The following is an 11391-nucleotide window of genomic DNA, read 5'->3' as shown; positions in this document are numbered from 1 at the left end:
GCGGCTGATCGATGTTTCTCTCTCATCGATGTTTCTGACTCTCTATCTCTCTCCCTTCCTCTCTGTAAAAAATCAATAAAATATATTTTTTTAAAAAAATGGTTGTAATAGTTTTCCTTTGAACCATGACACATGGCTTATGGTTCTAAGATTTAAAATAAAAAATTATATTATAATGTATTGTCACTATTGCGATTACCTATTAATAATCATAAGGTACATTGTAGCTTTCACAGGCACTCCCATCAGCTGAGGGAAATGTCTGATTGAAAAGGGGTCGGGGGGAGCGGGATGTTTTATTTTCTGATCAACACATGCAAGTTCCAACACAAACAAGTCACTCCCTTACCTTAGTTTACAGCCAGATTGCATATTGTAACCAAATAATACTGGGGTCCGAATCCCCTCTACTGCCAGGCAGTCTTGCTCAGCTGTGCTACGAAGAATAGTAAGTTGTCCATATCTATTCATGGTCTGAATAATCCCAGACTTTCATGGAGAGTTAAGGGGTAACCGCCCAGTACGACAGCATCTGGTTCTCAGGCAGTGGCACACGTGTGACCGAGACATGAGGGAGACCCAAATATCTCTTCTCCGGCCTCTGGGGATATGACAGCTATTTCCCAGGAGATGGTGAAAGCAGTTATAACTATTTTCCTTGACTGGATCCTCAGAAGAAAAAAATCTCCAGAAACTGACCCTTCAAAATTAATTCGAAGTTTTCAAAATCACTAAATTTGTTTGAATCTCTGTGAAATTAAATACATCTACATCTCTGTCAGCTTTTCGGGGTTAAGACTTTCATTATAAACATTGACATTGTCCTGGGTCGTGCTGTTCCACCTCTAACCTCCAGTCTCCAAGGAGCCCCACGTGCTGTGTGGCCAGACCAGCCCCTCCGGAACCACCAGGGAAGCCTGTGGCCGAGACCAGCCCCTCCAGCCCACAGGCCCCTCAGCGATAAAGGGAAGCATGGCTCCCGCATGTGGACAGGGAAATCAACCTTCTCCACGGAACCAAAAGGATATCCTTTGTGAGGCTGAAATCCAGCAGCCAGCGGGAGGCCCGCAACATAACCCGGGTTTCCACTGAGAGGAACTGGCTTTGTATTTTGCTGAAAGACAATGCAGAAAAGCCCCCACGTAATTCTCACTTTAACAAGGAAGTGGCAGGGGGGGAATGAAATGCTTTTCAGAATAAAATCTGGAATTACCGACCAATAAAATAATTTCTCCCCTACTCCGAACTATAAATGTGTCTGCTGAGTGTAGGAGTACATCATGCTGTAAAGGGCAAGCTGGCATGCAAGGACTCAGTCCCCGGGGGAAAGGATGCAGGCCTCGGCCTCCTGCCTTACAAACCCAATGCTATGTGCAAGCCTTCGTTCAGTGCAAGGGGTTAGGTGTGGCAATAGTTGTAAACTGAGATTATGTTTTTCACTGACAAGTTAGGGTTTCTTTTCACTTGGCAATGAGCTACTTGTACAAAATTGATCAATCTTACCTGAATAAAATAAATTTCAAACTTTTGCTGGAGTGGAAGCTCTGCGTCGCTCACTGTTCCCAGGAGGAGAGAGAGATCGGCTTTTGTTACTTCACCTGCTTCTGTGTATGTGAGACTGTACTTTACCTAAAAACAAAAACGACACTCCAAATACACCTGTTCCCATGACATTTCTGTAGCTGTATTAATAACTCAAATAAACTATAGAGAGGAGGCTAATGCTTTCCCATTTCTCCACTTGAAGCTTTTTTCTCCTGTCCAATCAGGTAGGGGAGGTGTTATTTCGGCATCACCCCTGCTAACAAACAGGGTCATTTGAGCTTCTCCGTACCCGGTACCCGATTAGTAAGTTCCACATCAGCTGGCCTGGGCAGAATATAATCAGTCTCTGTCTGCAGTGGAAACATTAAAACAAAAGAGTGGCAACAACAACAAACTTTTATGTATCCTGTAAGTCACTGGGTTTATGGAGAAAAAGCACACGTGATTACTTCAGAGACAAAGAGGTATCCTCTAAGGCAGTGGTCAGCAAACTCATTAGTCAACAGAGCCAAATATCAACAGTATAACGATTGACATTTCTTTTGAGAGCCAAATTTTTTAAACTTAAACTATATAGGTAGGTACATTGTTTTTTTTGTGTTTTTTTTTAAATATATTTTATTGATTTTTTACAGAGAGGAAGGGAGAGAGATAGAGAGTCAGAAACATCGATGAGAGAGAGACATCGATCAGCCGCCTTCTGCACATCCCCCACCGGGGATGTGCCCGCAACCCAGGTACATGCCCTTGACCGGAATCGAACCTGGGACCTTTCAGTCCGCAGGCCGACGCTCTATCCACTGAGCCAAACAGGTTTCGGCTGTATACAACATATATTTTATTGATTTTTTACAGAGAGGAAGGGAGAGAGATAGAGCATTGTTATTAACTTAATTAGGGTGCTCCTAAGGCTTAGGAAGAGCCACACGCAAGGGGCCGAAGAGCCGCATGTGGCTTGTGAGCTGCATGTGGCTCGTGAGCCGCAGTTTGCCAACCACTGCTCTAAGGGGACAGCAGAAAGGCAAGCAGGAGGCCACATCAAGAAAAGCAATACCACAGTGTGGGCCAGAGCCCCTTTGGAAGGACATCCAGTTGAACCCCTCGGGACCATGCAGTTTGAGTCTGCCACAAACTGATGGAGCTTCCAAAGCCACTGGGCCCCTACCTCTAGAACGACCTTGGTGCAGACTTTAACAGCCCCAGCCTCTTCGACAAGAACCGGCTCCAATACGTGTGTGTCTGCCAGCCGAGTGAGCGTTTTATTTAGAGATTGAATGACGATGGACTGGACAGTGATAGGGACCTGCAAAACAAAGAAGTCCTGGCTTACCGAAGACACTACAACAGACATGAACGGGTTAAAATAACAAAACACTTGAAACGAACCTCCACTGATACACTGCCAAGTAGGGAAAAGCGTGCTATAGAACAACAGGCATGCTGTGTAATTCCACATTTGCAAAAATGTGGATATTTATATGTAAGTACATATACACGTTCACAGAGAAAATACTTAAGGATATAGCCAAAACTTTACTTGTGGTTACCTCTGAAAACATATGCTCACATACTCACACGTGTGTACAAATGTTCACAGCAGCATTTATAATAGCCACAAACTGAAAACAACCCACAGGTATATCAACGGATGACTGGATAAATACAATGTGGTATATTCATACAAAAGAATAGTATTCATCTATGAAAAGGAATACAGAACTGACACCTGCTACAACATACATGAACCTTAAGCACATGGTGCTAAACAATAGGAGCCAGGCACAAAAGGTCACATTCTGTGTGATTCCTTCTACGTGAAATGTCCAGAATAGGCAAATCCACAGAAACAGAAAATATATTAGTGGTTGCTGGGCAGAGAGAGGGGGTTGGGGAAGAATGAAGAGTGGCTGCTAATAAGCACAGGGTTTATTCTCGGAGCAGTAAGAATGTCCTGGTGATAATGGTGATGGCTGCACTACCTTGTGCATATACCCCAAACCACTAACTTGTACACTTTTAAATGGTGAGTTTTATGGAGGTGAATTATGTCTCAAACACAACCACAGAAAACTCTCATCACACCATCTAATGCATGTGTATTTTATCACCTCCAAAACTCAGCTCCCGTGGATAAATGCCCTCACTCTGTACACACACACGCACATTCTCCAACAGTCCCAGGCACACCCTGTAGTATGTGGGTGTGGCTGGCAGAAACCAAACGTCTAGGTTTTATTTTTTTAATATATTTTTATTGATTTCAGAGAGGAAGGGAGAGGGAGAGATAGAAACATCAATAATGAGAGAGAATCATTGATTGGCTGCCTCTTGCATGCCCCCTACTGGGGATCGAGCCTGCAACCGAGCACATGCCTTTGACCAGAATTGAACCTGGGACCCTTCAGTCCAGAGGCTGACACTCTATCCACTGAACCAAATCAGCTAGGGCCAAACAGTCCAGTTTAAACAAGCTTTGGAAAAACCAATGGGAAGAACAGACTCATCTACCAGCATCCACGGGAACAGCCACAAGAATGACAATGGCAGGGCTGTTCTGGTCTCCTGCATGTCCCACTCAATCATCTCCCATCCCAAACTAAAGAACCAAAGCATCTATAATAATAAAAGCATAATATGCTAATTAGACCGGACAATCTTCCAGATGACGCCAGGCTGCGAGGGAAGCCCAGGTCCTGGGTCATCGATGAGAGAGAAACATCGATCAGCTGAGGAAGGCTTACTCTTGTGCAAATCTCATGCATCGGCCTCTAGTACTTAATAAAACTATGAAGCCATAACTTAACCTTTCACTGATGGTTCAACAGATATCGACAATGATTCCAGGCTGTCATCAGAGGCTTCACTCAATGGGGAGACTGGATCCAATTTTTATATTCCTGATTCTCTAACAGACCTGGGAAGTCACTTTTGGGAAAAAACCTTAGGCCCTGGCTGGGTAGCTGTTGGTTAGAGCATCATCTGGATATGCTAAGGTTGTGAGTTCAATCCCTGGTGAGGGCACATACAAGAATCAACCAATGAATGCATAACTAAGTGGAACAACAAATTAATCTCTCTCTCAAATCAATAAGTAAAAATTTTAAATGAAGAAACCTCTGATATTAGTTGATATGCTTGTCTTTCAGAGCACAAACTCTAACACCACACAAATCTGAGTTGGAAGTCCCAGCCTTCCACTTCCTGTGTGGCCACAGGATGCAGAGAGAATGTGCGTGAAGCCTCTAACTCAAGGTCTGGTACACAGAAGAGCTAGTCCAGTGTCATGGTCTCTATGGCCAGACAGCCTGTCCCGGCTCTGCCCCTTCCCTGCTGCATAGCCTTGGGCAAGTAATTCCTCTGTGAATCACGTGACAGAGGGGCACAATAACAGGACCCACTTCCTAGGATTGCGGAGATGACCAAAGGACTTCAGACACGTGTAGCACTTGGAACACTGCTTGGCGCACACTTCGTGCCTTTCAGTAACATCCCATTATTCCTCATAAAGGATCTTCCCTACTTGATTGAGCCAATCCCCTAGTCATTCATTCACGTAACATATAATCCAACACATACTAGGCACCGCCCTAGTACTAAGGACATATCACAGACGGCCACTGCCCCACAGACAGTTCAAGCTTTGAATGGTAGGTTCAAAGCACTTTTTAGTGACTTAGAGGTATTTGAGAGCTAGTCCAGTGACTTTCAAACTGGGTTCCTGGGAGCTGTAGAGGTTCCTCAGAGGGGCCAAACCAGCAGAGAGATGGAGAGGCCGGGCAGGCGGAGAGCTTCTGACACCACCCTTATTCCAACCAGGCGCTTTGGATTCAATCCATCTTGCACACTAGGCAGCGTTCTGTCTGAGATTTCATTTGAAGAAGCTCTGTAACTAAAACAAGTTTGAAAATTCCCTTCACAGAAGAGGAAATCCAGGCCCACACACAGTCATGTGAAGTTCAAATCACATGACTACTTCCTTTCAAATGTCGACCTCAAACACATTTGTGTCCAGAGCCTTAATGACATCAGTGGGAGTAGGATCGTTGTCCCAAGTGCGCCCTGAGTGACAGACGCTGCACAAAGAAAGCAGCTCATGCGCACTGAGGCTTATCGCCCGCTTGACAACTGGGGGTGTGAGGAGCATGTTATATGAGAAAGTCACGGCAGAGCTGACTTCTGAGTAAGGCTGGCTAACCCCACAGGCTTTGGGATACTATGGCAAGGCCATCGCCTGCATTCACAGGCCCAAGAATAAGAGGTAGAGCCACGCTCCTCCTCCTGACATACCTACAGAGACACTGGCCTCCTCACCATAGCCTGACAGGGCCCCTGGGCTGTGGGGGGATAGGCTTGGAACAGAACCTGCCCACAACTAAATGTGAAGCTACACTGGGATGCTCACCTCTCACTGGGGAAAATGTCTCTATCCTCCTCTCCTCACTGGACAGACAGCATCCTGGGGGCTAGCCCGCTCTCCTGACAAGAGACCAAGAAGGTATCAAGGGAGGCCAGAGAGCACAGAGGCCGATCACACCAACATATGACTACCAAAGGGTCATCCATGAAGTTTCCCTATTTCATTTCTGCTTGCTTTTTATTTTTGTTAACCCTCACCTGAGGATATTTTTCCACTGATTTTTAGAGAGAGTAGACGAGAGAGGGAAAGACAGAGAGAAACACATTGATTGGTTGCCTCCTGCACACATCCCGACCAGGGGCCAGGCTGTGGAGGAGCCTGCAACCAAGGTACATGCCCTTGACTGGAATTGGACCCGGGACCCTTCGGTCCACAGGTCAACGCTCTATCCACTGAGCCAAACTGGCTAGGGCTCTGCTTGCTTTTTGAGATGTGTTTTTGTTCTTGGCAGTAAGGTACTTTTCTTTTTTTTTATATATAAATATTTTATTGATATTTTTACAGAGAGGAAGGGAGAGGGATAGAGTTAGAAACATCAGTGAGAGAGAAACATTGATCAGCTGCCTCCTGCACACCCCGTACTGGGGATGTGCCCACAACCAAGGCACATGCCCCTGACCGGAATCGAACCTGGGGCCCTTAAGTCCACAGGCCGATGCTCTATCCACTGAGCCAAACCGGCCACGGCAGTAAGGTACTTTTCTAATCATAAGTATAATCATTTCCAAAGGCTCAGAAATAAGACAGTGTATAATGAACTTTCCATTAAGAAATACTCTTACCTTTGTTTTTGAATTAGGTACCTAGACAGAAAGAAACAACAAATTTTGTTAAATACAACAACAACAAAAATCATTTTTATTGCTTTTTTTTTTTCAGACTGGGGGTCAAAGGGCATATTCATCTTATTTAAGACTTCACAAAGAGGAAAACAGAATATCCTTAATCAAGACCTGCCAGCTATATCTTTTAGTACCTATGTCATAATCAAAGAGGTAACCTTACGTTTTCCTTTGATATTCACCTCCTCCAAAATGGAAGCTTAATAGACCAACCCAACAGAGCCAGTCCTAGGAAGCCTCTCTGCTTCAGGGTCATCACTCGGTATTTTCCATGCGGTCACCAGTGACACCGCCCCATGAGGAAGACATGGCTCCCACCTGCCAGTCACTCTCACTGCACTGTGCTCGCTGAAGGTCAGCGTCCTTCACAGCCTCCTCAGTGGTCTTCCTGCCTCTAGCCCAAGCCCCCTCAAGGCCACACCCCTGCCTCCTCTACACAGCCAGAGCACTCTTCCTGAAGGCCTCAGCCTCCCCTCTATAATCACAGGACACCCACCCTCTTAGGCCACTGGAGCTTCGGGGAGGGAAATGAGCAGACCATTTTGGGGAGGCCTGTGCTGAAAGAGACCTGTGCCTGTGTGCCAGAGGGAATACTTCCAGAAAACTGAGAAGGCCAACTCGCTGGAAGAATTCACAGGCCTAGATGGCTGACATGAGAAGGGAGGGGAGAAAAAAGGTTAAACTTGACTCTGAAAACTGAAGCCCAGGTGGATACTGATGCCATGGACCACTCTTCCACTACCTCCCAAAAAAGAAAATCAGGAGATCCAGGATTTCACAATAATCCCGTTTTTTAAACATTAAAAACATTTTCTCCCCTGCAGCCCTCCACGTCATCCACCAAATGGGCCAGTAGCGTCTCTCATTTATTCAGGTCAGGCTCGGGTCCCTGCGACCAGGAGGAAGGGGCCCCTTCACCACTGCGGCCTCTTGCCCTCTCCCAGCAATCCTATTTCCTGCCCTTCCCTGGTTGCTTATTTCATCTGCCAGCCAGAAAGTGGATTTTCTATCCTTTTCTGGTCCGTTTCTCAGAGAGATCTCTACTTGGTGCTAATATGATTATTTCTGTCACAGACATGAAGACGCTTTTATCATTGGAAAAGTTTTTGGTTATTAATTATTTTTTTAATTCAGGAGACAGACATTATTGGTTACCATCAAAATGAGTGAAAGAAAAAAGAAAAAATGAATAAAAGCAAAATATGAGCTAGCTAGATAAAAATAGAAATTATTTTAAGTGATTTTCCCCCAGTATGTTCAGTATCAGTATACCAAAGAACTGGAGACATTTTAAAATTTGAGTGTCAATCATGTACTTAAATTATTCTATATTTGTCATATTTTAAAAGGGTACCAAGAACAGAAAATAAACCTAACGAATCAGCTTCACTTCAAAATAATTCTTACCCTCAAAATGTTAGGGCTGCTGTAATGAGCCATGCTCAGAGCTTCCATTTCTTCGCACTGTTCCAAGTTTATACTTCTGGTGCACTTAACAGCTTGATTCATCAGAAATGCTGGAAATCATAACGTTCCCAAGGGAAAAAAATTAAAAAAGAAAATTTCAACTGTCCAATGGTAGCTATAAAATTGTAATAGAAGTAAAATTACAAAATACATTGATACAGATATGTGATATGTTTAAAATGGGGCTTAAGATTTATTTTTCATAAAGGCAACACATTCACATGATTCCAAATTGAAGATCACAAAAAGGTACTGAGAGGTCGCCCTTAGGGCCCTGGTTACCCAGCCCCAAGAGACAGCATGAAGTTTCTTGTGTATCTTTCTGAAAATATTCTATGCAAATAAAAATGTTTAAAAGTAAATATATTTTTACTATTTCCCCTTTTAGAAACAAATGCACAATATATATATCCTGCCCTTTGTTTTTTTCACTGAACAATCTTGGAGTTCAGCCTGTCTCATCCTCCTCCCTTTTTCTTTTAGGAATAATTAGTATCCTACTATAGATATGCCATCATTTATTCAGCCAGTTCCCCATGATGGATGCTTAAGTTGTCTCAAGCTTTCTGTCACAAACAATGCTACAATCTATTATTTTGCATGTGAGCCAGAGTTTCTGTAGGACCAACTCCTAGAAGAACAGCAGGGTCAAAGGGCATATTCATTTGCAACTTCAATACATACTGCTAAACTGCTCTTCACAGAGGCTGTACCAATAAATAGTCCCACCAGCTCTGTAGATGAGTGCCTACTTCCCCACAAGCCCTACATTCTTAAGCTTTGCAAGTCCATTAGATGGAAATGCTCTCAGTTCGGTTTTAATTCACGCTGGTCAACAGAATACATTTTCCTTCGCGTATCAAATGATGTTTCAGCCCTAGCTGGTTTGGCTCAGTGGATAGAGCGTCGGCCTATGGATTCAAAGGTCCTGGGTTCGATTCCGGTCAAGGGCACATGCCTGAGTTGCGGCTCCATCCCCAGTAAGGGGTGTGCAGGAGGCAGCTGATCAATGATTCTCTCTCATCATTGATGTTTCTCTCTCTCTCTCTCCCTCTCCCTTCCTCTCTGAAATTAATAAAAAAATATATTTAAAAAAATAAAATAAAATAAAATGATGTTTTAATAAGCCACAAGCTATCACCCATTGTTGGCTGGCTTCTTCCTAGTGAGGCTGGCATAAGGACGGGAAAGCCAAGCTTCCTGCCTCCCACTGCCCAGAGGATTGCTCCACAGTTCTGGGAAGCTCCTAAAAGGAGCAGCAGGGCCCACGGGAAGCAGTTGTGTGGGTTGCATCCCTGCCCGCCCCTGCTCCACCTAGGTGAGCCTGAGCAAGAAAATGAATGTTTCTCAGGTTCCCCATCTAATGACAATAACTCTACCTCAGAGGCACTGAACACAGTGAGTGCTTAATGAACATCAGCTACCGACAAACTTTAGCTCTGGTGAAGAGAGAACTTTCCCACAGATGGAGGTGTTAAACAACTCAGTGGGCTGGTTCAGTTGGGAATCCCCATCCTACAAGTATTCAAGCAGTGAATGCATGTGGCAGGAAAGATTCTGGCACCAAACAACATAATCTTTGAGGCTTCTTTCAACTCTAAGACTCTGCTTCTAGTCATGAAGCCTGTTTAATTATGATTACTATAAATTTAAAAGAAGCTAAGTTTGTTTTAAGGACAAAGAAAACGCTCTTACCTGCAGGGTTATTATCAGTGCACAGAGATGACGTAAGGGGGGAAGGAAATCTCAAAAATGAATCTGAAGTCTGCAGAAGAACCCCATACTGCAAAGAGAACCACCAACAGTTATGAAGTCATTCATTCAACATTTATTGGACACCTACTATGTGCCAAGCAGCATTTCAGACATTAGGAACACAGGGATGAGCAAAAAACAGATATGGTCCTTGCCTGAATGGAGCTTACATGTAGCTGCCCCATCCATTTCTTTTAAGGGTGCATGTTTCTTTGAATCCATGTTACTATATATTGCCTTTTTATTAAGGAATTCTTCTGGAAGGGTATATAAGAAGCTGACATAGGTGTCTGCCTCTACAGACAAGAACATGGTGGCCAGGGACAGGGGTGAGAGAGATAATTATTTTTCAACTAGAGGCCAGGTCCACGAAATTTGTGCACTGGGGGTGGGGGGGTTCCACCACCACCACCGCTGCACTTGCCAGCCATGAGCCCGGCTTCTGGCTAAGTGGTGCTCCCCCTGTGGTAGCGCACTGACCACCAGGGGGCAGTTCCTGCATTGAGCATCAGTGCATGTCATAGCAACCCGTTGTTCCGCCATTTGGTCAATTTGCATATTAGCCTTTTATTATATAGGATAGCAATACTTATTTAAATCACATTGAAAGGTTTACTAAGGAACAGATATAAAATAGCACACATCATCCCCAAGTCTATACCGCTAAATACAACTTTAAGAAGATTAGGCATCCCACCAATCCCCTCTGTTCCAGCAGCATGCCTCCAGCACTTTGCTACATTTCTTGAGGTGGAAAAGAACAAATTCTGCAGAGATAAATGCAAGCTTACCACAGAATAAATGACTTTAAACCCTATGTTAGAGCCCCGGCTGGTGTGGCTCAGTTGATTAGAGTGTCACCCCGTGTACCAAAAGGTCTTGGGTTCGATTCCTAGTCAGGGCACGTGCCTAGGTTACAGGTCCGATCCCCAGTGCAACTGAAAGATGTTTCTCTCTCACCTGATGTTTCTCTGTCTCTGTCTCTGTCTCTCTCTGTCTCTGTCTCTCTCTCAAATCAATGGACATGTCCTCGGTTGAGGATTAAAAAATAAATAAATAAAATAAAAAATAATTCCTATGTTAGAATTCAACTACTCAATTTTAATTTTCATGATCTTTGATTTATAGGTACAAACATTTATTTTTTTAAAAAATGTATTTTATTGATTTTTCACAGAGAGGAAGAGAGAGAGGTAGAGAGAGTTAGAAACATCGATGAGAGAGAAACATCGATCAGCTGCCTCTTGCACATCCCCCACCGGGGATGTGCCTGCAACCCAGGTACATGCCCTTGACCGGAATCGAACCCGGGACCCCTCAGTCCGCAGGCCGACGCTCTATCCACTGAGCCAAACCGGTCTCGGC

General features: G+C 44.2%; 1 protein-coding gene across 1 annotated transcript in view; it reads right to left on the bottom strand.

The window, feature by feature from the left end:
- TCTN1 (tectonic family member 1) overlaps nucleotides 1-11391 on the bottom strand; it is a 26356-nt gene that overhangs the window by 5841 nt on the left and 9124 nt on the right. The window contains exons 5-11 of the mRNA XM_015567270.1: nucleotides 9967-10054; nucleotides 8212-8321; nucleotides 6745-6765; nucleotides 2711-2848; nucleotides 1504-1629; nucleotides 1029-1114; nucleotides 350-490 (exon numbers count right to left, since the gene is read on the bottom strand). Of these exons, the coding sequence (XP_015422756.1) occupies nucleotides 350-490; nucleotides 1029-1114; nucleotides 1504-1629; nucleotides 2711-2848; nucleotides 6745-6765; nucleotides 8212-8321; nucleotides 9967-10054 (710 nt within the window). The remainder of the gene's footprint in view (nucleotides 1-349; nucleotides 491-1028; nucleotides 1115-1503; nucleotides 1630-2710; nucleotides 2849-6744; nucleotides 6766-8211; nucleotides 8322-9966; nucleotides 10055-11391) is intronic.

The sequence above is a fragment of the Myotis davidii genome, unplaced genomic scaffold, assembly GCF_000327345.1.
Source record: "Myotis davidii unplaced genomic scaffold, ASM32734v1 scaffold223, whole genome shotgun sequence".
Taxonomy (NCBI): Eukaryota; Metazoa; Chordata; class Mammalia; order Chiroptera; family Vespertilionidae; genus Myotis; species Myotis davidii.
Note: the sequence above shows the minus strand (reverse complement) of the source record. Positions and strands in the feature narration are given on the sequence as shown.